Source organism: Typha angustifolia, chromosome 14 (assembly GCF_048772165.1).
Source record: "Typha angustifolia cultivar Huaian chromosome 14, ASM4877216v1, whole genome shotgun sequence".
NCBI classification, from domain to species: domain Eukaryota; kingdom Viridiplantae; phylum Streptophyta; class Magnoliopsida; order Poales; family Typhaceae; genus Typha; species Typha angustifolia.
Genome location: NC_133252.1, coordinates 9,175,898 through 9,195,147, shown reverse-complemented (window position 1 = coordinate 9,195,147; position 19,250 = coordinate 9,175,898). Strand labels below are relative to the sequence as shown.

The window sequence follows — 19,250 nt, the reverse complement described above, 5'->3', positions numbered from 1 at the left end:
TAACTTTTTTTTTTGTTCCCCCTTAAATGCTGTATGAAGGTGCATAAGATGTTTAATTTTCATGCATGACCTTCATCATTGTCTTCTGCCCTTCTATTACCTTCCTCATTTCTTTTTCTTCTTTCTTTAGTTTTGCTTTCCTCCTCTTGGAGTCACCTCATGTGTATGTGTATGTGCTTTTCCTCTTTAAATTCTTGCTTTTTCCTTCTTTTTAAGTGCCTTCTCAAGTGTTTGACCTAATAACTTAAAGCTTCTAGATAAACAAATTAATTGTTTAAAAAAATATCAATTTTTCAAAATTAATAATAATAATAATCTTATTGATCAAATTTAGTGACAAGTAAAGCCTAGTAAAACCGCCACAGACCAGATGACCTTACACTTATCCATCAAAAGGAATTAAGAGGGCTTCCACTCTATGAGCAACCTCCAAAATATTCAAGTTGAATGAGTGATTAATTCTAATTTTGAATAGATGTTTCTGGATCAGAACTTTGTGAGGGAAGTTGTCGTAGGAAAAATATTACCTCTATTTTAGTTTGGCTAATTAATGGGCCAATGTGCCCTTCTCCTAAGGGAAGAGTTGACTCTTTATTTAGCTGATAAATTAGGGCACGTGATAAAACAAGATCATAAATGTCCTTTAAAAGTCTTCGAGCTGTATTTTGATAATTGTAAATTAAAATCCGAGCTATTTAGCCGGAAAAGAGACAAAATCACTTATAACTAAGAAAAAGGAATGCGAACAGGAATAAGATCTTATCTTTTTTTACCATTAAATGGATTGAATTTTACTGTTGATTAGCCTTAAGGAGTATATAAGTATGAAATTTAGAGGGATATATTAGCAAATAAGAGATTTTAGAAGGGTATATATAAGAGAAAAGAAAAATCCTAAAAAGAAGAATAGAAAAGAAGTGAATCTTGTCTGACTTCAAGCCAGGTCAGACTCACAGACCAACACCATCCCTAGAACAAATTCACATGAATCTGTAGCCATTGGAGCTAAAGAAAATATCTAACCAAGGACAGGGAGGAATTTTTGACATAAATTCCAAGTTGGTGGAATAGTAATTGAGGAGAATTAGGTGGAATTCCCCAACTGCATGGATTTAATATCTCAGCAATGTTGTGGTTGTGGAATTGAATATTGAAGGGTTTGAGCTTCAGAAGTAGGTATTTTGTCCCGGGTGTTGAATATTTTGACAAAACCTGACCCACCTCATGAGGAATTTATGCATTTAATTGTGACATAATGCATACCATTGAAGTGTGTACATGTTTAATGAGTATTGACTATTTGGAAGTCTTCTTTGATCATCCATAGATAAATAGTTCTGGCAGGCTGAGAAAGGAGAGTTTCATGAATGGTGAAATAAACTCATCACCTTTACCCCTATCAATATATATTAAATCAGAGTGTTTAGGATAAGAAGGTTAGTAATAGTTTGAAGGAATATTTCTAAAAAATATAGTATACTTTTTCTTTATTATCATTCCTATCATAAATATTTTATCATTCGAATCTCCGACCTTGATATCTTTGAGAAAGCTTTTAACAATTTTTTTTAATCTTTTTAAGAAAATTGAAAAGTTAATAATACCATAATTAAACCGATACTATTAGAATTTGAATCCAAGAATACGTATACAATAAAAACCTATTTAACTATCTGAGTAATAACTCTTAGCGAGACATTTTTTTAACATTAAAGTAATTATATAAAGAAAAATAAATTTTAAAGTCCAATGAAAGAGGTGTTCCATTGAAGTAATATAATATTCTCTATTTTGTCAATTAATATTAAGTTGAAAGGATATTTTTGAGACATCCAAAATAAAATGTACAGTTGGTAAAATAAATATGTATATGGTATAATGTGAAACTGTGAACAATAATAAAAATAAAAGTAACTGTGAATTCAACCTTCCATTTAGGGATGCTGAGTTTGAGATCCACTCCAAGAAAATTGACCTATATTTATTGACAGCAACAAGCAACTAACTTGTGGTCAACTTGAAGTCTGTTCCTGGGGCCCTTAGACTGTCTTCTTCTCCAAGACAAAATCTGCTCCAAGAAAGGAATCAACTTACACCTTTTAAGTTCTCATTGTTTTTTGTAAGTTTCTGACCAGACTAGCCTTCTCATAAATTCTATTTTATCCAAATATTTCATCCTCCAAATTTATTATTTAAAATGATTTAATTTAGATATATCAGTTATAAACAAATGTGCCATAATATGATCAGGGTATGATTAGATCAAATCACGAAGATATTGGACTCCATGAATTGTGCCTATTTATCTTCTAACTGATTCATGCTTATATAAGCTCTTGCGACAAGTCTAGTTAAATCATGTAAACCATTAAGACAAATTTAATTAAATCATATAAATTTATAAGGTAAATTCTAGTTTGAGTTGTATAAATTTTTAGGAGTAATCCGAGTAGGACTCATTGTACCTGGCCTTTATATATAGAGGGACTGAGCTTTTTTGTTTAATAATCACAAGTATTGTGAAATTATTTTAGTCTGGAGTTTATCTTAGGAGTAAGAGTAAGATAATCTAAAGATAGAAGTAAATTAATTATAGCCGTTTATTTTCCTAGGAGTATATTTAACTTAGAAATCTAATTTTACATCCAAATCTTAGCCACCATCACCTCCATGAGTCATTCTACCTTATCCTTTGGTTGTTCACCGCCCTCCGACGACCGTTGCAACGTCGGATAATTATCAATCTATCCAATCTTGACATTCCTCCACTATTTTGCTTATATCTTTTTATCTCGACCTCTGATTTATATAAAATTTAAACTATTAGAATCTTGACCTCTGAGACTACTGTTACTAAATTTTTATAATTAGTTTACATTCGGATCTATTCAGATTTAATTCATAACATGGTCAGCAGAAAAATAATATGAAATGTAAAATACGGAAAAGTTGAATGTTTTATCTCAAGTATAAAATGCTCACTGCTTTATATATAAAAAGTACGTATAAACTTACAAACATGTACGAAAAGTGAAGAGAATATTTATTTTATCTAAATCTTAATCCAATATATTCTATAACGTATCGTATAGCAATACGACACATCTCTCTAGTTTATCTAATTAACATATAAATACAAATAAAAAATAATAATATTTCTTATTCGTATGTGTCTTCAATAGGAATAAAACCTCGATAGATTCAACGTTTTATACTTAAAAATAAAGTGGTGAACGGTAGCTAGCGTGTCTAAAAAAAAAGACCGATTTAGTGTTAATTTTTTATAAAAATAGGCTCTTTGGATAGATAAAATTTTATCTTCTTTGAGCTTTTATTCAGCTTCTTAATTTCTTTATAAAAGGTGGACCAACATAAGCACTCTTTTCTATTAAGAATTTTATTTAGCACACAAGCAAGCAGGCTGAGGACAATGCTTACATAAATTAAGAGCTTCTCTTAGTATTCAGCATAAAAGGAATATAAAGAGTTTCTTCCCTACTACCTTTTACTAAAGTAAAAGAAGGTGAGTTAATACTCACCAACCAAGTTACTTTTTGGAGAGAAAGATAGCAAAAGAATTGGAGTATAGTCATCTCACATTGAAATATTTTGACCAGGCATCTTGACCAATGGAGGAAGAACTAGAAACCTTCCACTTAGCAACAATGGTGATAAAATTAGGCAGATTACTGAGGAAGCCAAAGAGCATCAAGTTCTTTGCTTCTTCTCAATCATGGCTTCTTAATTTGGCCTGCCACTGGAAGTGGGGCACTGTTCTGCTGAGGCATTGATCAAATAGAGGTGCAAGGCTGTGAGAGATATACCCAAACAATCAACAATATTCACCACTTCCAATTTAAAAGTATGAAAAGTAGGAGCAGGAGAAGAGAAGCAGCAAGTTGGGTGACTTTTCCACCCTCCATTTTGGGAAAGAGAGAAGCATTGTGTGAGTTGATAAAGTGATCTTAGTAAAGAATGTCATACTTCCTTTGCATAGGCAAATGATTTGGGAATACTTGTCTGAACTTCTCGGTCAAAAGAAACTTTAAAGGAGATGGAGAATGATGCAACCCAGGTATGGAGACAATGTGGGAGATTGGACAATATATTCTTTGCTAATGCTGCTTATTGGTCTCAGAAACTTGCTTAATTATTAATGAAACAGAAGTTTGTCATCTTCATTCATATTTAAGCATGCATTAAGATGCACTCGTTCTTAATCACATAATTTAAATCCATTGAAGATCTTTCTTGATTGGTCTGTTGGTTCTTCGGAATATCAGATCAAAAGCATCAACTGTTGAAAACCACAGAAAGAAGAAGATAAGTAAAACAAAACTTTTCTAAAGTAGCAAAACTATTGATTTGGAAGCCAGCTAAAATCTATCTTGGCTCATAACAACCTTTGGTTATATTGAGTTGTAATCATAAACACGTCTTCCTTGGCTTACCAAATCTCGTTCAATTACGAAACCTTACGTAGTTTTCTTTCCTCTCTTCCTTTTGGGATACGAGATATATAATCTAAGTAGCTAGCTAGTGAGATGTGGCATGATGATCATAAACACTTCTTCTCTGCTGCCTGTACTTGTAATGCACATCTCATGTACGTGCATGCATAGTGTGTCTTACGGATCGATGAATATGTACTCATTGGAGCTGACACAATTGCTGGAGAAACTTTATGCCATTCCTGGACGTGTTCTTCTTTTGAGGGGGCATGGATATCGAAATGGGACATTGTCTCATATCCCATGCACATACATACACCCTTTAGAATGTGTGATGACTTGTGTTGAGCTGCCATGGATGGATGCATGCATGGTGGATCCCGGGTTCTGGCAGATTGACTCCAAATCTTTATCTAATATATACCAAATTTTAATTAAGAAGATAATTCATGCAGGGTCCATAGCTCAGTGGTAGAGCATTTGACTGCAGATCAAGAGGTCACCGGTTCGAACCCGGTTGGGCCCTTTGCTAATTATTTTATCTATGAAATATTTTTTCTTGGAATTCTTCTTATTTATCTCTCAAAATACTTGCATTATATTTTTGCCACCTATGTTAACCGACAGTTAAATTTTTGATCCATTTAATAGTAAAATGACAAATTCTTTATATTCATTTTACATATATTGCTCTCAAATAAAGACATCTTTGACTTTAATATATAGTTATTGGAAAGTACCTAAAAGGGCATCCAGTGAAATACAATAATGTTTTAAGGATATTTTTCAGAAATGCAAAACTTGGAGGGGTATGCAAGCAAATAAAGAGCTTTTTGAGGGGCATATGCAAAACCCTAGAGTACTTTTATTTTGTTCTTTTGATGCACATAGCACTGAGCTTAGAATCCTCCCCCTCCTTATTCCTCCTTGGATTATGAGTACGGTTTATTAAGTGGTTTGACTTTTATACTAGCTCGTCAGCAAGCCCTTGGGGCTACATAGAGATTAGGGATGCGAGATGAACCTTTAGATTAGGATCCTGAACCAGCTCCACTTGTTGCTTTCTTGGGCCAAAAGAAAGTTTTTATTCGACCTTCTGTGTTCTAGATTTTTGTAACATACCGTACAAAAAATTCATCGAGCTTCTTTGCCCTCCCCTCTTTTTTTTTTTCTTCTTTTTTTTCCTTCCCTTGTCTCCCGTAGTCGTTTCCCCCTGTCACCACAGAACGGTTCGCCGGTAAGTGCTCTACCTCTTTAGTAAATTAATTTTAGTTTAATAGCCTAGTTAGTTGTTTTATTGTTTCTCTTCCTTTTTTGGTCTTATTGGGCAATTAGTCGGCCGACAACCTCAAGTTGATGCCGCGCTGGTTTGGGGAGCTTCACCTCGTAAAGCTCACTTGGTTGTGGCCTTTCTCTAAGATCTGGACTATCAAGATTTCTCCAAAGATAGAAAACTTTCTATGGAAGGTGCTCTTTCCTATTTTGAAATAAAATCCGTAGACTGATCATATCATTCATTTCAATATACCGACTATAATTTGATACAAAGGATGATAAGAGGAAATATGACAAGAGTCCTAGAAATAAGCTCTACACTTAGCTGTAGTACAAATTGAATAATAGTTAATGCAGGTATCATAACAAGAACTCAAGCACAGAAAAAACAAAGGAGATAGAACAAAACTCCGATAGCAAGTCTCTCGCTTGGCCAATTGGCAGCACTACATGTAGAACATCGTGAGTCTTGAAAAGCTAAGCACCCAACTAAGGAACAAGCTTTGACGTGATACAGGCACGCTAGTGACAAAGTCCGATGAATTTAACGAAACACCTAAAGACCCCATTTGAGTAGACTTGTGAATCCAAAAAAACGAAGAGCAAAGTATCTGCTGCCTATTACATCTCATTGCATCCACACAGATTTATCAAAATAAAATGTAGATGGCTCAAAATATGAAGTAATAGGGCAGATGCTAGCTTCGACAATGATGAAAGCTAGGTGAGGCGAGTTCGAACATAGCGACGGAGGCCGAGGTGGGATAAGGCGAGGTGAGGCTCAGTAAAGGAGGTTGAGGCGAGGCAAGGCAATGGCGCAATGTTGGAGGTCGAGGTGCTAGCACGGCGATGGAGGTCATGGTGAAACGTGGCGAGACACAGCAATGGAGGCTGTGGCGAGGCGAGAGGCGACAACATAGATGGTAGGGAACGGATGGGTAGAGAGTGGGGCAGATTAGATCCGTAGTCTTTAGCTCCTATTGTGGTGATTCAAACAGCGACAACAGTCGGCGACAGCGGGGATGCATGATAGCAATGAAAGGATGGGAGCGTAGATGCGGGGAAAGAGTCGAGGGAGGAAGAGAGAGGGGGAAGAAGAGAGAGAGAGAGAAAGGGAGAAGAGAACCCATAAGGGGGTAGCTAGGTGGAGAGGAGAGAGGAGGCAAGCCGCCGGAGACGGCGGGAAGAAACACTGGAGGCGGGGGAAGACCCTTTTGGCGAGGGTAGGAAAAGCCGAACCAGTAGAGTGCTTTGCTAGGGCCGGCGGAGGTGCTCTTTCCTATTGGCAACCTTCTTTATAAACTCAACCTTCACCTAGATTCAATATCTCGAATTGTGGCCTCATCCATGAATCCATTAGCCATACATTCTGTTCTTGCAGTTTGCCAGCAAAATGTGAGCTTATTTGAGACTAGATTCAATTAAACTTTCTCTAATCTGCATTTGTGGAACGATGGTCAGCAAATTCATATGATTGATAGCTTTGTATGGTTCGGCTAAGAGCCTCATGACGATGGGCTGATGGCCTATCACGGTAAGTGCTCGTCGTGCTAAATATATGTATAATGATATTTGTTCTTTTCCCAAAAAATATTAGTCTTACAGAATCACACATTCTATAATCACAATTACAAATGTACTTATGTTGGGTGTTTTTTCCTTTTGTTTCTCCAATTTTTGGTTGATTTTTTTATTTTATATTTTTTTTTGTAACTGTGGCAGCTTACTTATCTTAATAATACTTGTTTGTCCTTTTCTCTTTGAAGAAAGAAAGACTGGAAGACTACTGTTTGTTCATTAGAGAGCGTGGGAATTGGACTCAACCCGTTATATTTTGCTACTTACCCACAAAGAAGCTTTAAGAAAGGAAAGAAAAACTAAGGAGATGGTGAAGTGCTCTCAAGGGAGTATCAATTCTTTTTTCCTTTTTTTTTTCCTTGGCTTAAATTTATGTTTTCTCTTTGCTTTTATTAATGACAATATTCCATTTCTTTTGGTAAAAGAAACATAATCTCACATAGTAGGTCAAATTCACTCCTCGCAAAGTGGAGAAGGAATACAGAAGCCATATATTATATAACAGTAGTCTTAATTTTAAGCATGGACTATAGTTTCCACTGCGGTGGATGAAAGAAGTGAACCCAATTTTTCACCACCCTCCCATATCTCTGGCAATGCTTCTTTCATGTTGTGGATGCTCTCAAGTGCAACATCTGCCCCTGGAACCAGCACTGAGCTCCCAACCTGCAATCCATGATGAGTACTTAAATCAAGTGCTTTATCTAAACATTCTAAAATATTGCTTTCCACTATCTATCTATCTGCCAGAAGATTTAAACTCAGAACTATATTAATCTTTAAAACTATATTAACTCAGTCAATTACTTTAAAAGCTTAAGCTATTGTAAATTTAATTTACAATATAAATCTTTCTATATGAAGATAATGCTTTGTTGAAGGATCAAAGCAAATAATAAAAAACTTACAACGACAGTATGAAAACCAGCTGCCTTCCCAACGGCTATATTACGTGCGCTGTCATCAAAAAAAATCTGCCGGGAGAAAATTCCTATTAAATGTTGTATTGTCCTTGAATTAACTATCTAGATCAATATGTAAGAGCTTACTGTTTTCTTTGGATCAATGTTTGCGATTCTTATGGCAGCTTCCATGGCTTCCAAAGAAGGTTTACAAAGAATTCGTTGCCAGTTGGAGTCTGTCATGCTGACATTGTTAGCTGCATCAGTATCTGAATCAGTTTCACTAAAATATCCATGAACATTTTTGTTAATCAACTGCTCATCGTTTAATGGTGCAGCATCATCCATTTTCTTGCAATTGCCATCTGCTTCAAGAGGTGGGTTAAGTGTTTCAAAGCATATAACACCTTCAAAGCAGTCTTCTAGCCCTAGCCTGCTGAGAACCTTTTCAGCATGAGCTTTGTCGGCATTGGTGAAAATCTACAGGAAAATTACAGGTCATTATTATAACAAGAAAACATGCATATTTATACAAATCATTTTGGTTGTTCTGATTATATTGCTTATTGAATTAAATCATAACAGTCGTACTATCTTGCACTGTGGCATTGAAAGAAGTAGGTGCTTCAAAACAGGATCAGGCTTTAGTGTCTCATATGGGAGTCTCCCATGCACATATGCATGGAATTCATCATTGTCAAACTCAAAGCCCAAGGCCTACAACAGAAAAGACCAGGAGAAACTTAGAAAGCAATAAACATGCAATTAATTTGCATTGTTAACAGTAAAAATATTAGACATATTACTATTTTCTACCTTAAGACCAGCCATTGTTGTTCCGTATTCCTTGTACAATGCCAGGCACATTTTGGGTACTTGACTTTCTTCAATCTGGAGGTTGTTCAACATATAATCTGCCATTATTCAACATAAAGTTAATTTCTTTCAGACAACATGACAAAAATCTCTGTTTTAAAAAAATACTCAGTCTGCTTTCTCCAAGCAGATCAAGATCAAATTTCCTAGAATTTTTCTGTAACTTGTTCTTGGTTAAAACTTGTTTGCTTTTAGTCAATGATGCTTTTTCCTTTTTCTCATAGTAATTAAGACAAAAATCGTAAGACAATTTATGGAATACAATGTTTTTTAATTTTTCTTACACTTACCTTGTATGTTCTTGCGACAAGCCAAATTGAGTCCTGAACTCAATGGATATAGCGTATCATCCATATCTGGAAACACCATTTAAGAGCCGCAGTCTAGTTAATTCTGGCCATCTTTTTCGAAGAAATAAAAGAAGAATCTTAAATATTGATGACTTCACAGTTCACACATCCTTAACTCACCGAAGAGCAAATATTCAAACTTTGCTCCAGTTGAAAAGCGATCCATTTCAAAAGTTAAAGCCTGCAAGAACAAGAACCTGCAAGAACAAGAACAACAAAATTATTTCAAATATCCAATTATTCGAATGAGTTTTCATTACTTTCTACCACCTGAGCAAAGTATACAAATAATGTTACACTGTTTATTCTTTGCAGAAGTCTTTGGAAGCAATTACTTTTCAGAAATAAATGATTTTGGCAACACTATTTTTTTCTGAATCTATGGTAAAAGTAGTTCGATATAAAATTAATTTGTGCCGTAATTATTACTGGGTATGATGGAGTTCTAAATTTCAACTCCAGTCCTGATCTGATCACACTGATTGGATATACAGGCCTTCTTTTCTAAAGGGGAAATCCCACTGCAGTTAAATTTGTTAAAGAAAGGTCAAGGCTAAAAGTCCTAAAGGATTACCTGAGAAGAAATAATACAAACTTTGAACTAAATAATATCTATACCTATTGAATCAGAGGTGAGGAAAATGTCTTGATGCCCTTGCTTCATTCTTTATTAGTACTTTGAATTGAAGAATCTATTAGGTATTATCTCTGATTTATGTCTCTCTTTTTTCAAAAGATATTCTATACCTCCTGAATCAGAGGTAAGGAAAATGTTAAGATGCCCTTGTTTCATTCTCTATTATGCTTCAAGCCCGCAAAATTCTTTTGTCCTCAGCAAAAGGTTTATGTCCTCAATTTCTTAACAAGTGAACTACAAAGTATCCAAACTAAATAGGTAAAAAAGAGGAAAAGAAGACCCATCAAAGACTAAATAATTGGAAGCAAGAAAGCCTAAAGGTTTGTCCTCAACAATCAAGAATCTACTTCACCTAGAAATGAAATCACTAAGAAAAAGAGGAACATAAGACTAATGAAAATTACAGGATAACATGCAAAAGAAACCATAAGAAGAGGGAAAAGAGAAAAAAAAAAGAAGAAAAAAGGAATGGATGCAGTGTATTACCTCCAGTTCTAAAGGTCGAGAAGGAAGAAGCAAGACCCAGAAATGTGATGGCAGGAGTCCTTGGTTTAAGCCCCTATTTATACAAATCTGAGAGGAACTGGCTTTCTCTTTGTTGTGATGGAAATATGACACTTCCAAATAATTCCAGTGGGCAATGAGGGTAGCATATCTTGTAGTACTACACCATATTTGAAAGCATTCTTCTTTTTTCCTGTTCACTTTCCACCTTGCCCGAGTGCCTTCCCACACAGACAAGGACAGCACTTCCCCAATGGTGACCACTGATACTGTTGACACCGAGTGGAGAGATTCTATTTGGCCACTGATGGCCGCCTCTCACTCGGTTTCAGATTCCAATTAACTTGCAGGTGTGATATATTCGGTAATTTTTATTATTATTTTAAGCCTGCCGACTTTTTGTTTTTTTTTTCAATTTGTCTAATTCACTTAGAAATTCAAGTACAAGAATAAATAAGTTATGGAATTGAACTGTGATAACAACTCCTTTCCTATGACCAAGGAGATTATGTGATCGACTCCAACTCTAATAATTATTGTGAAAAAAATTATTTAGTGGTTAGTAGTAACTTAGCTCAATGATTTGGCTTGATTGATGGCTCGATAGTGCGGTTTGACTTGGAGAAGCAGTTCGGCAACGCAATGGTTTACGCACACAGCTTGAAATCTAAATTAGACGACTTAATATATTTGCTAAAGCTTGATAGAGTCTTAGTGTCTTTGTCAGCTCATATCTAATCTTCGAATTCTTGAACGATAAAAAAAATATTATATCTAAGGTTTTTAGTTCACTAATTCAAATCCTGTATTTAAGTTTTGAATAAAATGTAAAAGTAGAAGTTTGGGAGGGTTGGTTTGGTCAAAAACTCACCTTTCAGTGTTATTTTTTGAGGTTTTTACATAATTGCCATATAATTTTCAAAACATTATAATTATTATTACATTCTTTTATGTGAGATAAAAATATGTATTTATTAATTTTAACAATAATTAATCAGAAATATTTTATTAAAAACTAATAATTATTACAATTTTAAAGTCAAAAGATTTCAGTCAATAATTATAATATTTTAAAGAATACAATGAGTGTGATATTTTAAATTTTTTTGATAGCAATTATGTTTAAAAAAAAGTCTAATTGTTGTTTTTATGGATTATGAGTCCTTTAAGCTATTTAGAGAAAGAGAGTAATGGCGGCAAGGAATTGGTTACTAATCTAATATAATATATATGTATATATATGATGTTGTACTTCGAGAAAAGTTAAAATTGTTACATAGTGGAATGGCTAGTTTTGCTGGATGACTCTCTTTCCTATAGATGCCTTAGTGGGTGAATTTGGACTAAAGTAGGTTTGGTGGTGCATTTATAGTATCAGACAGCAAAATGGACATAATGGTGGAATCTGGTTAGCTTTTCTCTTTGAGATTCCCAAGTGGGATGGATTAATTTTGATTAAGAAAACAAAAGTAGAATCATGCTTTCATTTTTCATTAGTACCTTAGGGTATGTAAATATATATATACCCTTCAAAAAATTTATATTTACTTGTGTACCTAAGGCCTTATCAAACGGCCCAGCCTGACTACCCATGGATGGCATGAACCAACCCTTTGTTCGCTCGACCTAGTCCAAAAGCTCGCTCGTTTGGTCTACAACTAAGCTTGCCCATTCTGCTACAATGAAAGTCAACGAAAATTTTGATATTGTACCATTTGTATATATTTTTTAAGCAAACATTTAAATTTTTTTAATATATTATTTTTTTTTAAATTGAGGAACAAATGTTTTTTAAAGAATTAGCTAACGGTTAAAATTTTTCTAAAAATAACTAAAAGGTGTGCCTTTCAACACACACAGGTTTTATGTGTATGTCTCTCAAATACTTTTTTCTTCTTGTTTTTGTATGGATATCTTCTAGTGTTAACTAACTATTAAAATTTGAATAATTCAGATATAAAAAGATATATCCAAAGATTTTTGAAGATATACACATAAAAAAACCATATATATATATATATACTTACAACTCTCTACTCTCTAAGTGGGGTGCACTTAGGGCTGTCAAAATAACGAAGAGATGTTAACTTTAGTTTGTATGATCCTAGCAAAAAACTTAATTTACATTATAGGTTAGGCCTCTTGGCCTAAATAAATCAGATTAGAAAAGTCAACAACCCACCCAACGAAATTGCTCATCCAAACCCAGCTTGGGTTTAGGGAGAGCCACGTACCCATGGGTTCGAATCTTTGGTCCCAACGACACTTTTCTTCCCCACTGCTCTTGTCGGATGGTCCAAACGACCACCCACACGAGGAGAAGGAAGGTTGTCTAAAGTGGCTAACGGCGAGGAGCACACCCTCCATGGTCGACGAGCATGGTGGTGCTTAACGGCAACAACCAAACATGAGTACCAAACTTGTTGGTGGGAGATTAGATGGTATAGCCTCCTCCAGATGCCTTCAGCACCATGAAGGGCACCTAGGACATGAGGAGGACGCGGTAGAGCTTCCCGAACCTAACAATGACAACTCAAAATCACTAGCTAACAAAAACTTTGCCAATGAAGCCTAACATACAAAGGTAAATCTGTAATGCAATCTACTATATTAAACTTAAAATTAAATATAGGAGATGAAAGAGGACTCATAGGATGAGTTGAGACTTGAGAGGTGGTCTTCGATTTCTCCTGTGATGCCCAATGTTAGACTTCGACAGTGCACAGTACGATTAGGAGAAAATACGAAGAAAGAGAGGAAGATGAAGAGAATGATGGTGGCTAAGAGAGAAAGGCAGAGGCTAGGGTTTTATAGCGAGCAAATAAATTAGCATTCACTCACAATCTTTTCCGGCGATATGGCCGATGATTTGGTGAGTTACGCCCCAACCCCTCGTAAGAGTTACAAAGAGGAAGAAGGAAAACGGTGACGCATATGCCTAGCACATGCGCCACAATTTTATGTGTGGATATTACATGTTATATTTAATGCATTAAATGAGTTACATAGGTTATCCAAATTTAATTATATGGGTTATTTGAGTTATAAGTATGTTTTTTTAGATTATAAATGAGTTATTTGATTTATAAATGAAATCTCGGGTCATAAATGAAACATGTTAAACCTAAACAAATTGAATGATTGATACAATAAATATGAACTATTAGATTAAGCAGGTCACACTGTTTATAACCCAAATTCTATTATATTAAATCAAAACCTATTAAAACCTTTTAAATCGAAAAATTGCCACTTTTATTAAAAAATCTAAGATCCATTTAGAATCATATTTTCTACATATTCTCATAGGCAAAAATATTACACATCTTAATATCTTCCATATATTCAAAGACAATATGTATGTATCTTGTGCGGGACGTCTCATCATATTATTTTTGACCTAACCATGTGTGCCTCATATAGAATTCATATTGTTAATACTTTACCTAATAACTTATTTAAGTTTTAAAAGGTTTTGAGTTAATTCATTACATAACACAGAGATATCTATCCCCCTAGATTTTCCTATCATATTTCTTTCACCTCTTGAAAACTATTCTAGGTAGGCTGAGCAAAGATTACTGGTATTGGTGTGACTCCATATCAACAACAAAGTTAGAGGATATATGAGACTGATAAGGACGGTGGACATCACTATATCTTTCCATCGGTAGTCCAACAATTTATTTTTAATGTCTCAAAAGCATTTAAGTTAACTTTACCCTAACGTAACGTAACCGAAATATATAATATTCTATTACCTTTGGAAAAAAAAAAACAAAAATACCTATAGTACTCCTCGTTTATCGTTAACCTTAAGACTTACTCTATGGTATTAAGATCATTTTATATCTATAACTACGTTAGCTCATCTTTATAGCAATCGTTCATTAAAAAATAATGTTTAAGAGTTTGTTTAATGATAATAAAAGATAAAACATATGGTGTTCTTAATAAATTTCCCCAAGTTATATTGCTCTCGATCCTACAACCTAGGTGGACGACATAATTCTTATCGAAGAAACTCCCAAGAAAGCTCGCCTATTAGCTTCAGCTACAATAACATAGGAAACAAGATTACATCTCACGATCGCCTTCTCTCACAACACTGCCATGGTTATTCATTCCCTACATCCAGTTAATCTTAGTGAAGCAAGTGTTTTTAATTTGAGCACCATGCAGAGACCAAGGGAAGGTGGATTTAGGGCAGCCATGTTCATCTTCGGTAAGGACTCAAGTTGCACGTACTATATATCTTCTCATGTTGTATGATCTTAATCGCTTTGCAGCTATGTTTGGGCTTGAGAATGTCGGATTTGTGGCAATGATGGTGAGCTTGGTGGAGTACTTCATGTATGTGATATTGTGGTGCATTTTGATCTCCTTGGCTCTGCTACTACTCTCACAAACGTCGCCGGTTCCACCTTCTTGCTGACTCTTCTTGGGAGGTTTCATCTTGGACACTTACATGACCAAGGTTAACACCGTTCTTGTCTTCGGACTACTCGAAATTTTGGTAACTAGTACTACGTACTATGGGCTATAAATCGATCTTAGTAGAGCACCGGCCACTTGGGGGGTTTATTAATTAAGCTTGATTTATAAATTTAAGATTGATAGAGTTTTAGACTAATGAGCATTGAATGAAACTTAATTATCTTTACAACCATGTTGAAGCTTTAAAACCTTAAAAGCCAGCCTGGATATATCGACTAGTTAGACGATTACTCACTTAAATTGCTAGCATACCATATTTATGTTCAACCTATAGTATGTATTCATGAATTAACCCCTCTCTTATTCAGAAATTTATAGCTAACTAAACATACTTTAGATGTGTTTCTCTCTTTAAATAAAGCTTGGTCAATGCCATATACTGTACACAACTCTTTTAAACTATATTTCCCAATATAAAACAACAAAAAAGAGTTAATTTAGTGAATGCCTATCTGTTTAGGTCAGTCTGAGTGCACCGTCAGATACATTATACAAGTTGTGACCCACAAAGACTAATATGGATGCGATCATGAGTGCTAGATATGCATGATCGATACATACATACATACATACATACATACATACATACATACATACATACATACGTTAGTGTACATCTAACTATATGCCTAGCTAAACTAAATCAAAGCCATGAAATCCAATTAATGAACAACCAAATGAGTCAAAGCTCACAAGTGAATTCTTGATTTTGGTTTAGGGTTACATAGAATCAAACAGGAGGAATAATACAATAGGATCGTGAGTACTCAATCAGAACAAAATGAGGAACTTGGCCTTCTCACCATGCAAAATCCCATGATAAGCAACTGCAACCAAACCTACCTCCAGCTCATGCCACCCGGAGGGCAAAGCGCTTACATATTCTACTTCACATTGAGTCTCCTGGCATTGGGATTTGGAGGAGAGAGAGGATGAGTCCCTGCACTGGGAGCTAATCAATTTGACAAGAACTACCCCCAAGGAGTAGAAGCACCTCACTACTGGAGCAACACTAGGAGTTACCATAGTCGTCTGGGTTAGCACACAGAATAGTTGGCCTCTTGGATTTCTCATTTCTACCTTGCTTTCTTAGCTGGGCTTTGGTTTTGTGGCTATTGGAAGGCCTTTCCATCGTGCTCAAGATCCCAGGAGATAGCCAATCTCCTGAGAATTTTGCTGGTATCTTCCTATATATATACATATATATCAAACTTTACGTAGTAATTTAGTTTGATCAGTTGATAGAAATAGGTTTTCTTTTTCTCAGGTCATAGTGGTGGTGGCTATCAAAAATAGGAAGATGGAAGTGCCTGGAAGCTGTGATGAACTGAATGAGATCAATGAGAAAGAAGAAGGGCAATATTATGTTGAAGAGAAGATTCCACGTTCGACCCAGTTCAGGTAATGGATTTAGTTTCTATAGCAGCACCCTTGCATGCAATTTTCTCTTTTTTTTTTGCATGTATACCCTTCAAAGACTTCTTACTTACGTTTATATCCCTCATAAATTTATAATGATTTATATATCCATAAAAACACCTTTTTCTACGTAGCTACCCTTTACAACTAATGTTTGTTACATTAATACTCCTCAAATTTAATTAGCCATTAAAACTCTATAATTTAATTATAAAAAGATGGAAATACCCTTATTACGCTAAAATGAAATTTAGAAGGGCATATATATATAAATAAAAAGTTTGGAGAGGCAGACATGTTAAAAAAGAAAACTCTTGAGATTACTTAAAAAATATTAAAGAACTCATTTGATTGCTAGTTGTCTCTATACTATACTATGAACCTTGAGCAGAAGGAACTCACAATATATATATATATATATAATACACTTTTGCAAAGTAAGTTCATTATATTAACTACTTGCTATTGACAAATGTTCAACTAGACCAAATATGCCCACTACTTGGATGCCCTATCATTTTTTTCCCAAAAAGAGAAAAAATAGTTTAGTTAACTTCTTCGGTTATAATAGGCGCCACTTAGGTTGGCAAGCAAGATTCATATTAGAATTTTAGAAAAAGATTTTTTTCAGATACATCCAAAGCCGACATTTCTACCATAATTGGCAAGCCAGTTAGCTACCCGATTTGCCTCTCACAATATACATGATTAATTTCAAAACATGTGAGAACAAGGCATTAGGTTGAGGCCCCTTGATGATATTAACTGGGAACAGTGAACCACACTCAACCTTCAAGTAGGTAATGCTTATGCTTCTAAGGTATTGTAACACATCATTAAGGGTGGAAACTTCAACTGAAAGAGTAGAGTGAAAGATTGGGACCGAAGGCTAAATCCCTCCCCTACTAATTCGTTGGGACTCGAGAATGAGCCATCAATGCTAATTAACTGAAGGGACTTGGGCAGAGGGGTTGTTTGTTTACAAACGGATAAGACATGGAGGAGGGGAGTTAACCATGGGACATTGCCCAATGGATTAGTACAAGTTAACAACGTAGATTGTTTCGGTGCTTCTAGACATGATCGAGAGGGTAGCCAACATTATGGGTTGGTGGTGCATTGGAATCCGACTGTGATCCATATGGCTCAGGCAAAGAAACAGAAGAAAAACAAGTGATTCACTGTCTCCTGAAACGGGCCACAGAGTTTGCAAATTTTGGAGGTTGGAGATGGCTAGACCCATCCGAGCCATTATTTACAGGGCAGTGGGAAGATGGTAGTAATTATTAGTAGGATCAAACCATAAGTATAAAGAATTTAACGTGGAAAAAGATGATAGGTGTTAGCTTAGTTGATTCAAATTGGATGCATGCGTTGACTATATGACCTCCCGTATTCTCTTTTTGAGACACGATCAGAGATGTCAGATGTGTACTGTTGCTACGCTAGCACATATTCAAGGAGGAACCACCCAAGTGGAGGAGGTGAAGATCTTGATCCGAATCATGCTCCCTGCTCCTCCTCCTCCCACTCTACGAGCTCCTCTTCGTCCCCCTCGCCCGCCGCCTCACCGGCCAACCCACCGGCATCTCCCCATCTGCAGCGCTGGAGGCGGCGGAGAGGAGACTCTGGCTCGCCTTCCAGTACGGGGTATTCGGGAGCGCCGACATGTTCACGCTCGTCGGGCTCATGGAGTTCTTCTACGGCCAGGCGCCGGCCGGGATGAGGTCATTGGCGACCTCCTTCGCGTTCCTCTCGCTCTCGTTTGGCTTCTTCCTTAAGCTCTGTTGTGATGGTGCATTCCGTTAATGGAGTTACTCGGACTGTGACGAAGAGCAAGCAGGGTTGGACTCGAACCAGGATCACCTGGATTTGTTCTACTGGTTCTTGGCGATCCTTAGCTGCCTCAAATTTTTGGTATATCTCTCATATAATAACAAAATTTATAAAACCAAACGTGGCTGTAGTTTAGTGGTGAGAATTCTACGTTGTGGCCGTAGAGACCTGGGCTCGAATCCCAGCAGCCACAGTTAATATTATTTTTTCTCCATAAACTCAGCAGATAAGATTAGTGTTCGGGCTTAATTGGATACTACTTAAACTTAATCTTGACTAATATTTAATAAAACTCGGATCCAAAACCGAATCACATGTAGTTTCAAATTTGCAATTGAATTTTTCTTCTTCTTCTTCCATCTTTTTCTCATGCCAGCTCTTTGTAGGGTCCTTGATTGATGCACTTTAACTAATTACTTCATAATTGGGTCTTATGGACCACTGCTTTCCATTGAGAATAATCCTCCTTCCTTTCTCTTTTGGCGTAATCCTCGGAATCTCTCCATTTTATTCTCAATATCAATCATAATACAATCACACACCATTTAATAACACTCCAGAAAACCATTTTCACATACTCAAAACATCCAATAATATATAACTTTGTTCATGTGCCAATGAATAATTCTATCGAGGATAATCATTCCACCGTCTTATTGCCCATATACTTTTTGACCCAACAAAATAATTGAGGATTCCCATGGCTTTTTTGAAATCCACTGAGTACTCTCATGGCGGGACTACATCATCAGATACTCCTAGGGTTCCATGGAAAGCTGGAAGAAGAACCAGTAGGGACCCCATGCATGTATATTTTCCCCCCCTGTGGTCCTCTGGAGCCAAAAAAGTCCTCCTTAGATCTGCACTTAGTTATTATATACCTACTGTATGTATAAATATATTCTGACTATTGGGATCTACTACT

General features: G+C 35.8%; 1 protein-coding gene, 2 long non-coding RNA genes and 2 other non-coding genes across 5 annotated transcripts; 4 read left to right on the top strand and 1 right to left on the bottom strand.

Moving 5' to 3' along the window:
* The first annotated feature begins 4,905 nt into the window (after positions 1-4,905).
* Positions 4,906-4,977, top strand: TRNAC-GCA (transfer RNA cysteine (anticodon GCA)). The gene has a single exon. It is a non-coding gene; the product is annotated as a tRNA-Cys (tRNA).
* A 551-nt stretch (positions 4,978-5,528) lies between these two features.
* LOC140775318 (uncharacterized) lies at positions 5,529-7,875 on the top strand. Its single transcript, XR_012106732.1, has 2 exons — positions 5,529-5,688; positions 7,493-7,875. It is a non-coding gene; the product is annotated as an uncharacterized lncRNA (long non-coding RNA).
* Positions 7,613-10,713, bottom strand: LOC140775317 (uncharacterized protein C24B11.05-like). Its single transcript, XM_073118537.1, has 8 exons — positions 10,556-10,713; positions 9,553-9,629; positions 9,373-9,438; positions 9,023-9,120; positions 8,798-8,923; positions 8,354-8,686; positions 8,213-8,278; positions 7,613-7,970 (listed from the first exon to the last, which is right to left on the bottom strand). The coding sequence occupies exons 2-8, from the start codon at positions 9,596-9,598 to the stop codon at positions 7,821-7,823; spliced, it is 885 nt and encodes a 294-aa protein (XP_072974638.1). The 5' UTR covers positions 9,599-9,629; positions 10,556-10,713; the 3' UTR covers positions 7,613-7,820.
* A 3,886-nt stretch (positions 10,714-14,599) lies between these two features.
* On the top strand, positions 14,600-16,557 carry LOC140776582 (uncharacterized). Its single transcript, XR_012106905.1, has 4 exons — positions 14,600-14,798; positions 14,863-15,050; positions 15,789-16,249; positions 16,338-16,557. It is a non-coding gene; the product is annotated as an uncharacterized lncRNA (long non-coding RNA).
* Positions 16,558-18,446: 1,889 nt separating this feature from the next.
* On the top strand, positions 18,447-18,518 carry TRNAH-GUG (transfer RNA histidin (anticodon GUG)). The gene has a single exon. It is a non-coding gene; the product is annotated as a tRNA-His (tRNA).
* Positions 18,519-19,250: the final 732 nt, after the last annotated feature.